The 21,011-nt window shown below is 38.7% G+C and overlaps 1 protein-coding gene across 1 annotated transcript in view; it reads right to left on the bottom strand.

Moving 5' to 3' along the window:
- Positions 1-15,095: 15,095 nt before the first annotated feature.
- Positions 15,096-21,011, bottom strand: part of LOC110174362 (arf-GAP with Rho-GAP domain, ANK repeat and PH domain-containing protein 1) — a 37,794-nt gene continuing 31,878 nt past the window's right edge. Inside the window, 4 exon segments of the mRNA XM_020940466.2 lie at positions 15,096-17,163; positions 17,886-17,929; positions 20,120-20,278; positions 20,452-20,515. Of these exon segments, the coding sequence (XP_020796125.2) occupies positions 17,909-17,929; positions 20,120-20,278; positions 20,452-20,515 (244 nt within the window). The 3' untranslated portion in view covers positions 15,096-17,163; positions 17,886-17,908.

Below are 21,011 nucleotides of genomic sequence, written 5' to 3'. Positions count from 1 at the left end.
CTCCGGGTATGTTTTTGAGGATGCAACAGCATTCTGACTTGTCTTAAAGCTCACAAGAGTCCATTTTGTGTACTTTAAAGATGCACTGTGGAACTTTTCTAGTGGAGAGTCTGTCAAATGTTTTTATTCATGGAGATGTTATTGCTGTGTCTGGAAAGTTTCAGTCTAGTATTAACATTATCTATCTTCATGGAGATCAAGCCAAACCAAGCTACAGGGCAGATCTGTGGAAAGGCGCCCCTTCTCACAGTCAGAATGCCTGTTTTGCTAGGTATGTTTGAGCTACAAAACCACCTGTAAATGAATAAGTGTAAAGAGCTTTTTAATGTCATACTGTGAAACATTCCAGGCAGGGCAGTGACATATCCACAGAAACAAGCAGGAGGCAGACCCCGAACCAAAAAGCTACATAGTGCACCTTTAAACCAAATGTATAAATACACAAAAATATGAGATAAACATGTTCAGATCCAGTATTGCTATTGAATACTTGTAATGTGGTATTATTCTTAACTATAAAGTTTCTTATACTATCATTGGTGTTTTGGTTCTTAAGTCAATTATTCAGTCAGAAAGCAGATTGAGCCCCACTTGTGTTGCTTGGGTTGCCAGTTGCGAAATGACTCTCCTTGACCTGAATCCTCACTACCTAAACCCCAGCACCTGAAGCCAAAAATACATACACATATACATAAATAAACCTGCCTGGTTGTTTTGAAGAAGTTGGTAGGACTCATTAGAAAAAAAAAAAAGCATGCGTCTCTCTCGCTCTCACTCAGTGTAATTTGTGATACAACTGTTGTTATTTCTGTCTGCTGTAGATCGCATTTTTGCAGCTATTCTTCCTGCTCCTACTGTGCACAGTTTAGCCCCAGCTTACATAACCGTCAGAGCATAACCTGGACTACATGCACCCATACACACATACACAAGAGAAGAACCCTGTGGCTCTATCATCTGCACACTGTCTCTCCTCTCCTCTCTCCCTGTTCCCAATTCAGCCCCCATGCTGTTTTGTCCATCTCTATCTCTCCTATCTTCAACATAGCTCTATATTAAAATGGTTTCGGATTCTTGTGTTTGGCAGTGACATTCCTGACTCCCATTAAGCATTTAGTATGATAGCTTGGGTGCTTGAGGGTTTAATGAAATGAGTGATCTAAATGAATGAAAGAAATGAGGCATGCATGCAACATGACAGACGCACATTGGTGATTTCAGATTCTATAATGTGATGATGTTATACTCCCAGATGAGGGGAAAGAGCCAGATTTCCCTATTGATAACATTATATTAGTATAAGAAAGATATAAGCGAATTCACAAATGTTCAATCTGATGAGTGACTAGACCTTAGAACTTAAAATCAGCATCAACAATATTCATTTTAGTCGTCTCCCATTGCATTGGTCAGTAAAATGTTGTGATGTCTTGTGAAGGTTTTGAAGTGTTTAGGGATGGGTTAATGTAAATAAAATGATGTATAATGTAAACGAGCTTCTTCCCCTTCTTTAAATAGGCTTTCTGTGTTTAGTTAGAGGGTCTGAAAAAAGATGCTGTTTTGCCATAAATGTTTGACAAAATATCAGAGCAATTTCCAAGGTGACTCTACTAAACCAATTATTTTGGGCTGTAAAAAGGCATATTGAATAAATAATAGAACATTCCAGGAAAAACAATAATATTTTTTTGAGACAAGCAGATCCTCCACCAGAAAAGTTAAATACACATACACATTTTAAAGTCTGTGCTGCTGTTTTGTATAGACAGTTTTCATGGCAACTAAGGCCTTGACACATTAGACTTGTCCAAAATTGTATAATGTTGTTTCTTCATCACAAAGATACCTGGAGTTGTGTTTTGTTTCATCCACACATGTTTAATACACAAATCCTCAAAACCCAACATTCTTCTCTCAAGCAGAAAACACTCTGGTCTACCTTGTGACGTAGTATGGTAATACAGGAAATGCTCCATTGTGTTTTAAAACTCCATTGAGGTGGTAACAATAGTATAACATGGCTTGAAGCTCAATTTCACATAATATAGAAACTTTAAATGGCTGATTAATTGTAGGTTTATTTATGCTGCTTATCACCATAAAAATTGGGAATTTTGTGTAATAATAGTTGATTAGAAGTTCTAATTGACAAAGGGACCCCACACTCACCTTCTAAACCAACAAACTCACACTGATGCATTATCCTTTCAGCTGAAATTATGCAACTGCTAACAACCAGCCTCAAGACATTTACGAGGCGTTTTATCAAAGCTCTTCTTCAATACCACACAAGCCGTCAGGGGAATTTAGACATCAGTAAAATACACAAACACGACACGCAATGCCCCAGGATGACAAAGGATATAATACAAGTTGCAATAACTAGAGTGGTCTGTCAGAATGAGGGAATCCATGTTTTATATTCATACCAGTGTGACAGGAGAGGAGTGTGCCCTGCTTGTATGAGGGACTTCCTGTTAGGGCACACACAAGTGACATCATCAGCCCCCGGCGCACTCCGTCTGTCTTAAAGTATGTGTGTGTGTCAGGATGAATCAAAGTGTACAGTCATTAAGGGCCTCAGACTGTCCTTCTAGGCTTTATATCTCAACTAAAGGAGCCAATGTGGACACTTGCCCTTCCTCTCGTGTATCCTTAATTCATCCTCCATTTTTCCACATTATAATTTGCTTGGAGTGATAGTTGAACCTAATGGTGGCAAAAAAAAAAGAAGTTGTTATCAGTAATCACTGAAAAACCGACTTGCAAATAAAATGAAATTGTAAGACTCTTGATATGAGTCAATCATTTGTCATGTCATTTGTAAATTTCAACAGAAAGTAAACTTCGATTTTTTATTTATTTTTTTTTTTTTATAATTTTAGAGTCGAATAATTTCCTTCCTACAATTTTCTGACCTATGTTATAATGTTGTTTCCTCATCAAAAACTTACCTGGAGTTGTGTTTTGTTTCATTCACACGTGTTTAACACACAAACCCTGCATATTTAGGTTGAATACTTTTCTCATTCAGAAAACACTCTGTTCCACCTTGTGATGTGGTAATACAAGAAGTCCTCTACTGTGTTTTTAAACCTTCACTAGAATCATTTGGATGATTTTAGTCCTGGAATTGCTGATCTTTATGCTACTGGACTAAAACAAAGGTACCCGCTAGCTTGAGAACTACCACTACAAGGTGGAACAGAGCATTTTGAGTATTGAAGATGTAGACAGACTAATAATGCAGGATTACTCAAACATGTGTGAATGAAACAAAATGAAACTTGGGATATGTTTTGAGGAGGTAACATTATAACAAGGTTTAAAGCTTACAAGGAGAGTAATTTTGAGTAATATTGGACCTTTATGCATATGTCTATTGGTCATGATAAAAGCTCTATTCAAGTCCAGGCTTTTAATACTGGATGAATTACAGCGAAATTATGCAACTCACAGCCTCACATTTTAGTATTCTTTTATTCATAAACAGCAAATGTCTCTACACCTCACTGGATAGAATCAAATAATTGAATAAGGGAGTGTGCAAATAAACACAGCAGAACAAATGTCATGTTGTAGTAATTACTGAAAAAAACATTTCCTTACCTTTATGAAATTGTAAAATATCACCAGATACATTGTGTTTGGACGAGGATAATAACAGTGGTTTTGCACAATACTGAAAACAGCTTACCCAGAATTAATTTAGAAGCCCTGCAGACCTTTTGTTCAGTGTGCTGTCTCAAAATGTTAACATTGTTTAGGATATTTTGAGTTTTTTGGCAATGTAGTAATAGCAGAAGTCATAAGAATAGCAGCAGTAAACTAGAAGTATTAGTATACGTCAATATGCATTTTGCAATGACAACTTAACTTATGCTTTATGCAAATATTATAGGTGCATTATGAAATTTTTCTGTTGGATGATCAGCCAACTGATTGGAGATTTTTTATTTTATTTTTTTGCTATCCCTGGTGTGCTCCACATCTCATATCTCCAGAGATAATTTGGTGACATCACTGAATCGAGAGGCCAGATCTGTGGAAAGGCGTGCCATGCTGCTTACCAGAGGTGGGGACTTGCAAGTCGTGACTTGGACTCGAGTCAGACTTGAGTCCCTATTTTTAGGATTTGAGACTTGACCTGATAAAACAGACAAACACTTGGAACTTGACTTGGACTTAAAGGTCAGTGATTTGGGACTTGAGCCCTGTGACTTGAGAAGACTTGATGCTTCTGCTAAAAAAAACATGTTTTTAGAAAATACTTTTCTCTTTACAGTTGATAAATGCAGCGCTTAATTTTAAAGAAACAAACAGAAACATGTCCCTCTCATTTCTGTTTGTTACTACGGCAACTTATATAAACTGATATACTGATATAAACTCATATAAACTGAAAAATCTAAGGTACTTTGGTTTAAAGACTTGAAATGACTTGAAGCTCAAAGCAGACATCTTGGACTTTACTTGGACTTATGAGCCAGTGACTTGAGACTCAACTTGGACTTGCCTGTCTTTGACTTGGGACTTAACTCAGACTTGAGGTCAAAGACTTGAGACTTACTCGAGACTTGCAAAACAATGACTTGGTCCCACCTCTGCTGCTTACCGTAACTGAGTGATTTTTCAGGCATAGAAACACCTGTAATGAAAGTGGTGAAAAATACATAAGTCTAATGCTATACTGTGCAACATTACTAAGGAGACAAGCAGGTGATGTATTCTTCACCTGAAAAGTTGAAGTATATATTAAACTTTGTCATGTGTTGTATGATTTCCTTCCATTTCTTGTCATAATTGTCACCAGTCCTTCGTGATTGGTTCCATCCGACATTTGCTATCTAATGTCCCAGTCCCCTGCCCATCCATCAGCTCCTCACATCCTCCTCTTTGCTTCATGGTTCCCCCATTCCTCCTCCTCCCCCTCCTCCTCCTTCTGCTGCTGCCGCCACCATGTTGCCTCCTTCTGATTACATCTGGGAGATAAGGCTCAAAATGTACCTCAATTTTGGGGTGTCTGCTTCAGGAGAGGACAGGACAAAGAGGAGGAAGTCAGAGTGAGTGGTAGTATGTGGGTAAAGACTGGAACTAATTCTGTGTTGCTTTGAGGTTATTAGTTGATCTGCATTGAAACAGACATATAATGGTTTTGGGAAATTATGTGTTGATCTTACATTTTGTTCATCGTAAAAACACAATATTTACTAAAAACAGCATAGTTAGCAGATTTTCATTTTTTTATTGTTGAAAAAAGGTTTAAGTGACATTTGAACTCTATGTATGGTCCAGAGTGTGATTTTTTTCACTGAAACATGCAATCAACAATCAAAATATAACTCTGAGTAACGTAACACAGCTATAACATGGTTACATAATATGCTTCCTTTAAGAACTATGAAGAGAAGTTGTTTATAAGTGGAGGTGGCAAGGCACTTAGAGGAATATGTTTTTATGTTACTGTTTTATGAATACACAGCAGTGAAAATGTGTTATGATCCATTAGGACATCCAAAGCTGGAATTTGGAACAAGTGCTTTAATGGCTTCAGTGAACATGTTTCCGTCTCCAGAACTGGAGCCAATACAATGTTTTTATACAAAGACTTTGTATATGAGATGGTGTGGGGAAGCTGGCCAATGTGGTCAAGTAGGAGGCAGGTTTAAGACTAAAAAGTGTGTGTACCGGATAAAAATGTATTAAAACAGACATCTGTTGCTAATGTGACATTACTTAATCACATATAAACTGTTCAAACACATAAACAGAAAATAAGTACCTTAAAATAAATCTAATGCAACAACCATTAGCACAGACATCTTCCACCAATTAAATAAAAGATTGTTTATTGTTTGTGTCAATGCATGGCTTATGAGTAAAAAGGAAAAATAAAAAGAGGACTATGAAGCATTACGGAGTATAGTACAAGGTATATACTGGGGCTACTGGGGATTGGCATCAAAGAACAGGGTAAATGAGGGTAAATATGAGGAGAGCCAATATTTTTCTTCAAGGTCATTGAAAAGATGCTCTCATGACACTCACTTGTGTCTCTTTGAGCCATGATCAAATTAACAAAACCTCAGATAGTAGATCTAGGCTATTTAAAAATGAAGGCCCTAATGTCTTGTCAAACTCAGTATTCAGATTCACTTCTCAGAGCAAATCCTGCTCCATTGCTCAGCACCCCGTGAGTGTTTTCTAAATGAAGTGAGATAGTGCTTCTGTCCCCCTCAGTGCTGTGCGGGTTACTCACCTGAGACTGGAGCAGAGCGTGGAACTCTACAAACACAGCTAATGATACCACCGCCCACTCTGACGGAGCGTACTACTGCCTTTATGCTCGTCAGCTTTAAAGAAATACATCAAATAAACTCAAATCTGTGGGGCTATTGCATTCCATTTTCAACATGAACATGAAAAAAACTAAATATTAACCTCTTCCTAATTTTAATTTTAATTCAAATTTCTAATTCTATTTTTATTTGTTTAATTGCTTTCTATCATATTATAACATTATTCCCTCTTCAAATCATGCATGAAGAGGTTGAGATGTTATCCGTGCATGTTTCAGTCATTTAGTAGTATAATTCTGTCCACTGCTCAGCCGACAGGCCTACATACCACATGACAATTCTCCATAAACAAAGTACAAAAGCAGGATACACACAACAACTTCACAAACCTGATGTGATGTGCACTAGTCTCATTAACGAGATGCACCCTAATTGTGTGGTGATAGCTCTTTGACGGGGGAGTGGCAGAGGACAAAGGGAAGGGGAGACTCAGAGCATAAAAAATGAAAGTGAAAAAACAATAAAAGGTAACATGGTGGTCTAAATATGTTATGCGTTAGCAGTTAGGTATAGTCCTGTTATGTATTTGTGTGTTATATTTAGTATACTGTTACTTTTGTCCTGCTTGTCCGCTTATTGCATCACAAGCACCTCATTTCCTGGTTCATTGTCTTGCTGCTGATTTTGCCTATAAAAGCCATAAAATCTCCAGAGGTCGTGGTGCACTTTACAGAGTGTTAGACATGAGATCAGATGGCAAATGGGAGCTCAGGTCAAATTCAGTTGAAAAGCACGAGAAGAATTGAGTTGTCATTTTTTTTTTTGTCATTTCAGTGCCATATTCACCCAGAGAGATGCGAGAATCCACGCTGAGGTGACAGACAGCTGACGCATGACAAGCTGACCTGCCTTGTCATTTCCTGGATCTCTGAGTGTGTCAAGTAGGTTAACAATAATAAGAACAAGAGCCCTGTATCCAAAAGGTATAACAGCTACAAGTATCTTTTGATTAATGACATTTATCTTTACAAGCATCTGCCTTTTATTGTGCCACAATAAAGCAGTTGGAGATAGACCCGAAGTCATTAGTGTCGATACTGAGGCATAAAAGTGAAAGAAGCTCACTGAGGAAACCGTAGGGAATATAACTCTCAAGTGTGCTGTAAGGAAGTAGCACTAAAAGTTTCTGTTTCAAAGTTTAAGTAGAAGGCTTTAGGAGAGATTAGGGCACGTAATATTGCTTAAATGATAAAGAATAACTTTTCAAGAGAGGTGCAGATACATTTAAAAGGACACTATGGCCACTTTTCTGGCACCTGCTTGCACTTTGCATGAAAAGTTTTACTGCAAGGTTAAACTCATCTCCATCTCATCTCCATGGAAACAAGCAGGTGACAGCATTAGGCCAGTTTACAGGCAAGATTTGTTGAAAAGTGACTCTGTTAACAGTAAGAATGTTTGTTTTTCATTGTATTTTGAGCCATAAAAACATCTATAATTGACTAAATGTACGATAAATTTAAAAACATATATCTCCATTGAGACAAACAGGTGGTGAACCCTCTACCACAAAAGTTGCATAGTACACCTTTAAATACATACTTGAAATTTTGGTTGGATCTCCTTATTTTATTTGTTGAGATAAGATATTGTTCCCAAAGACTGATAAATATTTAAATTGAATCTCACCTAAACATGTTTTACTAATAATGCTATAGGTTACAATAAAGTTATTTTTGCAAGTCCAAAATATATAAGGCAGAATTCCAGCCAAATGTATTAGGTGATAGATAGAAAGATCATTTGAAAAATTCCACATGTTGTCTTATCTACTATTTAGACCTGTGTTTCATCAAAGTTTACATTCCCATAAATTGTTTGGTTTAAAAAAATTATTCCAAGTACAATTAGTTTTATCCTGTAGAGTGCTTCTATATTAGCCTGATCCATCAGCCAGTTTCATTTCGCGGAAACCATCTTCACAGCATTAGGACTTGTTCCCTTGACAGTAGGCGGGTATTTTTTTTATTTAACCAATCATTGCTATTTGGTCATGACGTATGTAATGCACTACTAATGGGGCTAATTGGTACATTAAGCTTTTCCCAAATCCTGTAGGAATAACATCTTTCCCCTTGATAAAATTCACTGAACATTCTCTTTGTTCAGGCCTTAAATCCTCGATCTCGGGAATTGTTGCCAACATAGAATGTAAGACTTCTACATCCATCTCGACCTCTTTGTTTACTGTTGTGCTGTACCACAAAAAGGGACTCAGTCATGGGTTCACAGCTCTTCGCTGATTGGCCGGTGCGCTGTCTACAACATCAGGGGTTCTTGCAAACCGTCTAATGTATTCCTATTCCTGACCTAGTCACTGGAGAGAATAAGCCACAGTTAATTAAATCATATTGAGGTGTGGAGATGCCAAGTGGTTTGTTGGGCCCTCTGCACATGCATGGTCTGCTTAAATTTGTCAGATTCCATGCCCATTTGTTTTTGTATGATCACCCTTCATAGTACAGTAACACTTTAGTTTAGTCCCACATCTTAATGGATAACTAATGAAACCAATTGCTGACATCAAAACATTTTATAGGCCAGTATTATTTAATACAGATGGGAGTAGCTAAAATTAATATTGTTAAAAAGCAGATTTTTGTTCTTGGGTCTAGTCACTAATAGAAATGATCAGGTTCAACATTTGTGAATTTACCTGTACAATATTTCATGATAAAGTATTTAATCATTAAGGAAATTTGTCTATTGCCCCCCCCATATGACACCATCATATTCAAGAGTATGAAAACCACCAATGTCATAGTACTAATTGCCTCATTGTTAGGGACTAATAAAAGCTCCCTAAACTTAACTATGCCCAAATAAATTGCAATGTAACAGTACTGCTTTTGTCAAAACACTAGTCCGGATTTGATCTTAAGGACTTTCATTAACACCCGGTCTCAGTCACCTCCAGCTGACCGTATGACGCGATCCACTGACACTTCTAAGGACTCACGCTGCTCCTCTCCCAAGTCCTTTTCCTCCATCTGATTAGCTTTCTCCAGCCCCTCCCTCCAAGTTTATCATCAATTACCGGCCCTCAGAAATATAAGGGGTGCAGGTCCTCCTCCTATTCCCATGGCAACCACCTCTCCTCTGCTTTCAACACAATCAATCAGACAGCAAGTGCGTAGATGCTCCTCTCAACCCAGCTAAAAAGGGAACTAAAGGTTACTTCAAGATGTATAGATATAGATTAGTAATTTTCTTTATTGTGTAATTTTATCATAAGTGTTGAGAAACCAAGTCATTGAGAGCTGGAGGTAAGCGGACGAATTTGTGTTTGTTCATGATGTGAATGGATCCAAAAATCAGTGAGAGTATATGAGAGGAACGGCGTATGTGATGTTTTACTGAAAACGGCAGATGTCTCAAAAGTGAGATGGGCTGAACATATACATTGGAGGCATAGTGATACTGATATAAAGCCTTTAAGTTGGATGTAGCAACATAAGGTGAATGGCAATCCAGAATGACATCTGCTTGTATTTTTATACAGATGGATATTACTCAGAATGATTTCAGTGTTGCATGTGAAAGACAGCAGGTCTTTGATCATCCATCATCTAGAACTAAATAAAAATGTCTCACCTCTGATTAACTATTTAGTGTTTTGCTCTTTGATTCTGCATAAATATAATATAAATGTGACCATTGACCATTTCATGAGTAGGAACATTTACATCCCTGATTGGTTAATCCACCTGTTATTCACACCAATGTGAACTCAGGTAGATGCACCAGTGACCAGACTCACATCAAACAAAAAACCTTTTCAGTTAAAACTTTGATGCTATTGCTTCTTTTGTTGGCTGTGGGCATAGGAATAAAGAGTTACACAGATCTACCCGCACTCCAGTGGCACCTCAACAGGGTACAGGGATTGACTCATACTGCCCGCAGTGATCCTGTGCCCACCTGAATGTAAAAGTGGTAGAAAAGAAATGCCTCCACCCTTTTATCTCATTGTTGCCCCGCTTGTGCACTGGATGTATTACTATAAAAAACTTTACTTTCTATGGTCTTTATAAATTCAACTTAATTGTATAACAAGGTTTACTTTATCAACTCTTAAAGGTTCTATATTTTGCTAAATTGACTCGTGTGCGATTTAAGCGATTAAGAGATTTCTGTTAGAATGTAGAATGTTGTTTTCTTTAGTCTGAATACGTTTCCAAAACTCAAAATGCTCTGTTGCACCTTGTGATGTCATCAAATGGTAGTTTTCCAACAGCTATCTTTTATCTTTTGTTCAGTAGAGATTAGGAAATCCATGGCTGAAATTATCCAAATGATTCTAGTGACAGTGTATGGAGTTTAAAAACACAATGAAGTACTTTCTGCATACTTCCACATGACATCACAAGGTGGAAGAGAGTTTTTTCAGTTTGAGAAACCTAAGAACAGAAGAAGAATAAAAGAAGCCTAAATATGCAGGATTTGTGTGTTAAATATGTGTGAGTGAAACAAAACATAACTCTGGTTATGTTTTTTATGAGGACACAACATTATAACAGAGATGAGAAAATTGCATGATATGGGCCCTTTAGTCCGAGGATTCATATTTAATATAAAACATAGACTTGTTTATGCCAAATATTTCCTGGCTCGCAGATTTCTCCCAGATTGAAATCTTTCCACCATGCTGATATGCCAACCCAGTGCCATGAAGTTTAATGCTTTGATGTCTTAAATCTGAAGGGCACCCATGGGTACACATTGGCATTCAGTTGTGCTTCAGTCATGCAGGTTATTTACTATGGCTTTGATGGGTTCAGTGTGTAGTTTGTGTGTCCATCTCACGCTGCGAAGGTGGAAATGAGAGAAATTGGCTCTTACAGGTAGAGACATGTGCTGGCTTCAGGGGATGAGACGCACTGCGGTTGTCCTTCCCATTGTTTTCCAATAGAGGGAGTTATGACGGAGGAATTTGCATTTTTATTTTGGGAAGCCGGCAGGTGGGCAGGCTGGCAGACAGGTTCCGGCTCACCCTGGAGTCAGTCTGTGAGGTGACGTTATCAGTGTCTCCTTCTGCCCACAGAGCCTATTCACATCAGTGTGGGAGCAAAGGCTAAGGTGAGAGAATTGGACTGGCCAAATGTTAAGATTAAAATATTACACTTTGTCAACATTTTAAGCATAATTAGAAAGTACTATTTTCTAAAGTAAAATGCTGCAGATTGGATTGTCACAAGATTTAAGATGCAATGCCAACATGAACATTTGTTGTGCAGGTAGAAAGAGTAGGCATGTATTGTATTTAAAAACATAGGGTCTAATATAATATAATCTAATATATACAAATTTCCTTATCATCTAATTCTATTACCACTTCTTGGATTCCTGGAGGATAAACTTGTGCTTTGTTAAAGAATAGCCTACTTGCAAGTTTTCAGGTTTGGCATTTGCCCAACTGGCTACTTTGGTAATTTGGTAATCTCAAAAATTGAAGATGGGTCATCAGGCACAGTGTAGTTGCCCGCTGCTCCTGACAGGTTGTCCCAGAGGTATTGAAGGAGAGGACATTCAAGACATTTCCCTACAGAAACAATCTTAACCTTAAAGCTACCATCCACAATAAGACTGGTCAACCCAGGTATGTCACATTCTCACATGACACCACTAGATGTCATCTAATTTTCTGCAGTCTGATAGTGTGCAAGTTTTGGTCTGACAGAAGAACTGCAGAGAGCACAGGTGAGTAAAGCTGAAAGAGCATTCACATTAGCCATCTACTGGTTAAAAAATGACATGTTTTTTGTTTTTTTTTGTTTTTTGTGTGTGTGTTTGTGTGGATATACAGTATATACATATTTATTTAGCATTTTGCTCATTATAAACCATAATATTGATCTAAAAGGGCTGATCAGTATTGTGATGATGGAGGCTATGATAACAAGTGGCAAGGTGCCCTCAGTACAGCACAGAAATTGAATTTCTCGAACAATGAGCACTCAAGCCTCAATACTGAGGACAATACTGAAATACTCAAACATGCATGAAACAAGCCAAATAGAACTTTGAGCAAGTTATTGATAAGAAAACATTATAACTTATAACTTTTAAGCTTATGAAAGTTCATTTTACATAATCCCCTTTTTAATATCTTATAACTATATATATAACCATGTAACTAAAACACTGGGTTCATTCATTCTGCACTCTTCTCTCCAATTTATGTCTCTCTTTTTTAAATTTTAATCTTCATGATTATTGTTGTGTTTATATTTGTTTATATGTTTTGATTTGTTTTCATTATTATTTTAATGGATTTCTTATTCTGTAAAGCACTTTGAATTACTTTGTGTACGAATTGTGCTATACAAATAAACTTGCCTTGCCTTGGGTTGCTGGACCCAAACTATGGAATAGCCCCCATGAGCAATCAATCTGCCTCAAACTCTATTGAAAACTCACCTTTTTACACTGTTGTTACCTCCCATTTTCTTGTTTTATAACACTGTTCTATTTACTGCACTTTATCACTGTTATTATGCTTTTTAGTAATGTTACATCACTTTAAGTAATTTTGCAGTACTTGGGGCAGTGATGACTGTATTTTAAATGTGCTTTATAAATATAAACCTTGACCATTAATAGTTGTAACTCAAAACTCAAAGTCTGTATGCCTTAATGCCATCCCTCTGCGACCTATATAGTTAATGCCACTCTAGCGTGTACACTGAGGCATGCTCCTTCCCCGTGGCGCTCCTGTCCCGTACGCGTGGATGGGACAGTGAAGGTCTCGCATGTCCCACAGCCTGCTGGGGGTGTTGGCGGTGTGTGTCTCGGGGTGCTCTGTGACCCTGTTGTGTCAGCTCAGCTTATGAGGAGAACTGGTGGACCACAATGACTAACCAGGAGCTCCGCAGGGCTCCCACCACCAAGGCTGTACCACCTACGCACTCCTCCACGTGCTCCTCACATTTTTACTCACAGCACTTGGTATGACATGGTACAAGATCAAGACGCATGCAGAAGACAACTCGACAGGTTCTAAAGGGCACAGGCCTTCAAACTTTTGCTGCATGTACCACATTTTCAATTCTACTTCAGAAACTAATGGAACTATTGCCCACACTCCTACTGGATTAAAAAAGAAACTAAAATCACAACTTGAACGTGGGCTGCCAGTACCTTGCATATAGACGTCACGCACATGTGTTTCTCATGGTCAGTATATGGACAGGCCATGGCTCATGTGAACTCTCAGAACCTCCAGAATTGTCTCAGGTGATGGATTTTAGATTTAGATGAGGATTCTGTCCTTGTAGGTTCAACCAACTGGATTTCAGCATTGAAACAAATGGGAGACTCATGAGCTTCAGGTTTAGGTCGTTGCATGTTCTGGACTCAGCCATCCACACAATGTCAGAATCCTAAAGAAAAATGAGTAGTGCAAGTGTATAAGCATGTCATGTGTTTTTGAATTTATTTCATACATTTAGAATAGTTTTTGGGCAATAATTGTGTCATATTGTGTCAGTGGTAGGGATGTAAGGATACCCAAATCTCACTGTATGATATTTATTACAATATTTTGAAGAGGCTAATATAATTGTAGATGGGTGTGAATTATGACCGCCATAATCCCAAGGATTCAAGTAAAAAACGTATTTCCTGTTGTCTGCATTGAAATGAATCATGGGATATGTCCTTATGTTTATAAACTGTTCCTACAATAAAACCATGCAATTAAGCAAAGGAACTTGTGATTAAATATATTGTGGCAGCCTACGATATTACTGTGAGACTTTTGACAATATTATATCATGATATTTCGGGTATTGTTACATCCCTAGTCAGTGCCATAAATTAGTTTTAATATTTCTGTTTGACTATATTTTTTTCAGTAATATTATATTTCAACCGTGTCAGACCTTCAAGCCTAGCTACATTTGAACTGATATTTCTGAAAACAAAGTAAAACCAACAAATAATCAAAGGCAGTGTGTATCACCACTGGAACTTAACCCATATTTTGAGAACCAATATTGCAGTTCCATTGCACAGTCCACACATTATGCAGTTCCCCTGTAGGCCAGATTAGAATTTGTTTAGAAACTCATTTCATAAAAAGCAATGAAAAAACAAGAGGATTACCAAGAGAGGGCAAAGCAGAGCTGGGGGAAGCCAACCTTTTGAAAAACATGTTTGAGAAAAAATATGAACTTAGGGGGATGCAATAACACCAGAGCCGCAGCAACACTTCAGAAGACTACGAGTGAGGAGATGTGTTTATTGGAGACTCCGAGGTGCAAAAGCAGGGAAACAAAGGATATATTTATTCTGTATAAGAAGTGAGAGCAAAACTATTTATATAGTTTTGCTGATAATTTAACTGCAGAGGGTATATTGATTCAAATAACAAAATAACACAGAAACCAGATTGAATACCACTAAATCATTTTAAGACCAATTGACATGGTTTACTTTTTTTTAAAGTGCATTCACACTGGATTAATCTATATTTAATCTAATACTCAATTTCGGGTTTAGTTCCAGTTTTGATGTGGTGTATAAACAAATGCGATGTACAGTTGTTTCCACTGCTTTGTCATAGCTCTTTTTCATTTTGTAGTACAATGTCTTCACACATTTTGTTACATTTTGTGGCTATAATTGGTTTAAATGGCAAAATAAATACCATAACAATGGAGTACTTTAAATTAAACTGAAATAGTAGTCCAAATAGTCCAAATGATGTGAATGTAGACAAATAAAAGAAACATGTTTTGTGATTTAATATATGTATTTGTATGTACATTTCTGGTGAGGTTATAACAGCTATAAAACTATACAACAAATGCAATCTGTACAAGTACTACTAAATGCAGGTACTAGCTGAAAATACACATATATTTTAAAACTGACCGTATGTACTGTAACTAGGCATCATGATGTCACTCTACCAATAATGGAACATGTCTGAATGACCGTGTCCTACTGTAGCATATGTTAAAATAAATAAGTGTCTTTACATATACCTATGAACAGTACAGCAATAACAGTAGCTACAGGCTTTGATATCATACAGAAAAGTTAATTCATGACAAATATTTTCATCTAAAGTGGTGAACCATCACTGTTCTTATCATGTTTTGCAGCTATACATTTGCTTATATGATTTAAATAAAGCTATAATACAATATACTATAAGCTATGCAGGTGAATGGCAACAAGGAAGGCAGTCTAGTCCTGTTAGAAGCACAGCTTTTGAGAGTTCAGACATCTTCATGGATTTCAATTGACTATTTTAGTTACCAGCAGCTAGTAAGTTTGTTGAGTTTGGCCATGTGCCAAGCTGTTAAAGAGTTTATACTAGCTGGGGATTTATTTAAAATACACAAAACCAAATATAGTAACTTAAGTTGCGGCCATCTACATACGGAACATCCTTCGGTACAATTCTCTCCAAACAATCCTTGCCTGAACACGAAAAGGCACTTTTTATGCCATTTCCATCTTTACATGATGATATGCAAAACTTTAGTCAAAAATGATTCTGCCAGTAGTAAGTAACAGACTTTATCCTTCAGTAGCACCAAGCCTTTGTCCAAATACACCAACACTGCAAAAAATCGTACTGCTGCCTCCATGACATCAGCTTGGCTCACAATAGCACATTTTAGAAAAGAGCTAAACAGACATCAACATATACATATACTTATTTTTATACTAAATAATACATTAGGCACTCATTTATCAAGCATCTGGTCATGTGCTAAACAGCTAAACATACTAAAATTGGAGCAAACCCTGACGCAAGTCTAAAGAAGACGCAGCGCAATTTTGCTCCTATGAGCAAAATCTGAGGTGGGGGAAATGCAAATGAAATTGTTTAATGGGCGCTGCTAGAATTATTACAACTACGTGTGCATTTTCATGCATGTATTTCCACGATCCATCATCCCACGTTTAGGTCCAAACCAAAAAGGATAATGCTGGTTAACCTGCTGTTTAAAGTATTCACAAAATCCTTTCAGATGCTTCTGAATTCCAAAGCTAAACATCAGGGGTGTCCAAATGCGCCCCCAGAGCTATTTTTGTTGGCCTTCAAATCCCCCGCTAAATTGGCCAAAATGATCATAAGGTGATCTTTCATTGCAAATTTAAATAATTCTTCAATTATAAACTCTTAGACCAGACACAGACCAATTATTTTAGTTCCATGCCTTATTAAAAGGTACAGTGGCCCTGTAAGATATGTTAAATGCACCTATCTGAATGACTTATTGTATCGACCACCTGTCTTTGGCCCTCTGCTTCAAATATATGTGGTCCTTTATGAAAAAAGTTTGGACGCCCCTGCTATATGTAAATTTGCTTCACAAATCAATAACCACAGGAGTACAGGCAGTGCTTTTGCACTCGCTGAATGCTTTCATTTACATTAGTTTGGCGGCAGAAATTATACGCGTAGGCTAAATCACGTGCAACACATCCATAAATTGCACAAGCTATTTTTCAGTTCACTCGCAGTTTAGCGCATGGATTGATAACTTGAGGCCATAAATGTTTTCTGAAAAGTAAAACTAAAATGTCCTTCATGCATCTATAAATGATGCAACATAGATGATACAAACCCCAAAGAACAGCTGAGCAAAGGCTGCCATTTGAGCTGTTTAGTAACTCTCACTGTAGTCTATAAAAGGTTACTGTAGAAAGATATCTCACTGTTGGTGCTTTAAGTGATAAAAAGTCTAAGGATGTGTTTAGTTCTGGTCCCAGACTTTTGAATGGCTCTCCATTTTCCTTACAGCTTTAGCGTGTGGCGAGGGGAGCCGTGACTTCTTCCATCCTGTGAAGAAAACACACAGAGCTCAGTGATGGTGGATGAAGGATCAATCTTTCACAGTGGACCAGCCATGGAGAAGTCAGCATGGCTCTTTCACTTCCAACTCCAAAGACAATTTCACAGTAGTTTCAAACTCAATAGAGAGTTTACACTTAAAATGTTCATCCCAACTACAGATGTACACACTCATGGCAATTATATGAGACAAGTGGATGAGTGGGCAATGGATTTTTTCAGTCACAGTAATTGTAACCAGCCAACAATGGTAATGGTTATGTAATTAAATCAGGCAATAAGGCTTGGCTGGCCTACTTTTCAATATACAATCATTTGATTGACAGGTGGAACATGGAAAGGTATATAATTTCTTAGACAATAGCATAAAAAGGGAGAACTGCTGCTTAAGGTGAAGGGTTAGCCACCAGAGAAATGCTATTGCTTTGCCAAGAATATGCAACATTAAATTGATGCATCTCTTTCTATGGAAACAAGCAGGTGACACTACCAGGCCGGTTTATAGGTCAGATCTGTGGAGAGGTGACACCACTCACAGTTAACATATGTTTAATGCCATAACATGGATTCCAGATCATCTCAAATAACATGGAGACAAGCATCAGTAGACCCTTCCCCATTTGAAAAGTTGCATTGTGCATCTTCAAGGTAAACTGGCACTGTATTACTGATTGACTAAATGTACTCCAAAATAAACTATGGGATCTTACCTTCTTTTCAAGCAGTTATTCCACTATCGAACATCTCTAAATATCTAAAATATAACATAAAAACAGATTAAGACCAAAACAGAGAGAAATACACATAGGAAAAACATCCATCCATTTTCTTCCGCGTATCCGGGGCAGGGTCACAGGGGCAGCAGTTTAAGCAGGAACTCCCAGACTTCCGTTCACCCCGGACACTTCCTCCATCTAATCTTATTCTTTCAGTCATTACCCAAAGCTCATGACCATAGATGAGGGTAGGAATGTAGATTGACCAGTAAAGTAAAAAGTACCGATCCGCCTGTCAATCTTACGGTCCATCCTCCCCTCACTCATGAACAAGACCCCCGAGATATTTGAACTCCTCCACTTAAGGCAGTGACTCTCCACCCACCCGAAGAGGGCAAACCACCTTTTTCCGGTGGAGAACCATGGCCTCGGATTTGGAGGAGCTGATCTTCATCCCAGCCACTTCATACTTGGCTGCAAACCACCCCAGTGCTGCAGGTCCTGATTCGATGGAGCCAACAGGACAACATCATCTGCAAACAGCAGAGACGAGATCCTGTGGCTCCCAAACCAGACCCCCTCCGGCCCCTGACTGCGCCTAGAAATTCTGTCCATAAACACAGTGAACAGAACCGGTGACAAAGGGCAGTCCTGGCGGAGTCCAACATGCACCGGGAACAGGTTTGACTTACTGCCGGCAATGCGAACACAGCTCCTGCTCCGGTCATACAGGGACCGGACAGCCCTTAACAATGGGCCCGGGACCCTATACTCCCGGAGCACCCCCCGCAGGACACCATGAGGGACACGGTTGAATGCCTTCTCCAGGTCCACAAAGCACATGTGGACTGGCTCGGCAAACTCCCATGAGCCCTCGAGCATCCGATGGAGAGTATAGAGCTGGTCCAGTGTTCCATAGCTGGGATGAAAACCACACGAAAAAAACAATCTACAACTAAACATGCAGTGTGTTCAAAACTCAGACAGATATGGAGTGGTCTGGTCCAGTGGCATTAACATTCAGTCTTGTCAACAATCATTGCATTCACCTTGAGAACCATAAACAGAATCACCCAGCCATCTCATCTGTTTCTCTCTGTCTCACACACACAGAAATAGGTGTACTCTTGTTTATATGAACTGTCAGTGCATCAGAGACAAACAACCCCAAGCTTTGACACACGCGGCTAGTGTTCCATAGATTCCCTCTTTCACTTGACGGTTGAAACTGGACATAAATATGCAGTGAACCAGACCACTCTCTCACACAGACCACAGCATCAAATGTAGGCTCCCGCACAGCACCGTCACCAAAGCAATCACACCTTCACAAAAATGTTATGTGCCAAGAGGCTGGGAATCAATACAAACTATCTGCAAGGCCACAACAAACTGGCCCCGACTTCTCCGCATGGTTGATGGGAAAGTCGACACAGGAGGGAATGCTTAAGTGCTGCCAGAGACTTGAAAAACATAATAAGAGCTGTGTGATTGCAAGAAGGAGCGGGAGGGGACAACTGCATCATCATATTACAGACATTTGGTCCCAGAGCTCCCGGACTCACAGCAGAGTGAATTATTTTGGATGACTGCACACAATTTTGAGATGAAAATAAGAGGATTGATGGGAAAACAGTAATGCAGGTGAGGCCTGACTTTATGCAAGGCTAGAAAAGATGCAGCCAATCTATAGGTTAGTCATATTCAGACCTAATTTGATCCAAGTTGCTTCCTAAGAGTAAAACTTTTCCTACTTCTATTTTTACTTTATTTAGTTGGTCTATAAGTCTGTGTTGAAGCCCCTTAGCATGTAATTTGCATTCATAATCCAGACCACATTTTGTGTTATTATTAATTGTGTTATAATTAGTTAGACAGTGAGATATGTTGAATTAAATATTAGTTTAGAATCCAATCAGTGTTAAATTATATGAAATCACAAAACAGAGAGACTGCACAGGCACCGCACAGGCATAAAAATACCATGTCCAGCATTTTCAAAACCACCTCAATTTTAATTAATCTCCAAATACAAGGATTTTTGAAAGGACATGCAAATTACTACATGGACTTGAAATAATGGTGCTAATGTACAAATGAGTCCACATTAGCCTTTGACAGATAAAGGCAAAGGGCATGTGCCACCTGTTCAGTCTCTCAGCACAGCCGGCAGCTCCTCTCGGAGCGGCCCGCTTCCCCTTGATTAGCCCCTGTGATTGTTGACTCACACCAAGCGGGTCTTGGCTGAAAGCTGCAACACTGTTCCGCATCTCGTTTTCACTGCCACGCAGTGGAATCAGTGACACGTTACCATGGTGCATGTCCGGCAGCGCGCGGCTCACCCGCGTGTGCTTCTGTCCATCCTCAGGCCACATGTCTCCCTCACACTGTAATGAGACAGGCACACACCGCAGGGGTCATACATGACGAATAAGAGACATAGCATGTAGAGACACCCGCGGGGCACTCCTGCTATGAACTCATTAACGTATGTTTTGTGAAACATCAACCATAGCATATATGCTACATACAAGAACTTACTTATGTGGATAAAACTTACCTGTATACTGAGAAAAGTAGCAAACCACTCCCTCAGGTCTGACTGAGTCTCACAGCACACATACCTGCACATAAACAACAAAACAGGTCTTTGCAGAAGGAAAGCAGACATTACTATAGCAGAGTTTTTCTCATTGCCTGATTGAGAGAACAAATCCTGACTGAAACCTGGGAGAGGCTGGCTGATTGAGACCTTTATAATTTTTAAGGTCTGGGCGCATGGAGGCAGCCTCTGTGGTGTCTGCCTGTGTTTGTGCATATTTTATGACACTTGTAGAGCCCAGTGAGTCATCATCTATGCTGTGATGCTGAACAAACAGGCTATATTTACACGATTATTAGTGTGATGAACACACATTGAGACTAAACAATTACGCAACCACTCACCAGAGAGACAACAAAACATCAATAAATACAAAACAATATGTAGCACTTCATGCTCTACTAACACGACTAAGTCTGGAGTATAGCACATGTACCTACATCTCACATTCTCCTCACAACTCTCAAGTCCAGTTCATTTGGGCCACAGAGCTCATTGGGTTCTAGTGCAAACCTGCC

This window comes from Boleophthalmus pectinirostris, unplaced genomic scaffold (assembly GCF_026225935.1).
Source record: "Boleophthalmus pectinirostris isolate CB_2022bp ecotype Guang Dong unplaced genomic scaffold, ASM2622593v1 HiC_scaffold_9, whole genome shotgun sequence".
In the NCBI taxonomy this organism is placed as follows: domain Eukaryota; kingdom Metazoa; phylum Chordata; class Actinopteri; order Gobiiformes; family Gobiidae; genus Boleophthalmus; species Boleophthalmus pectinirostris.
This window is presented reverse-complemented; position numbering and strand designations above follow the sequence as displayed.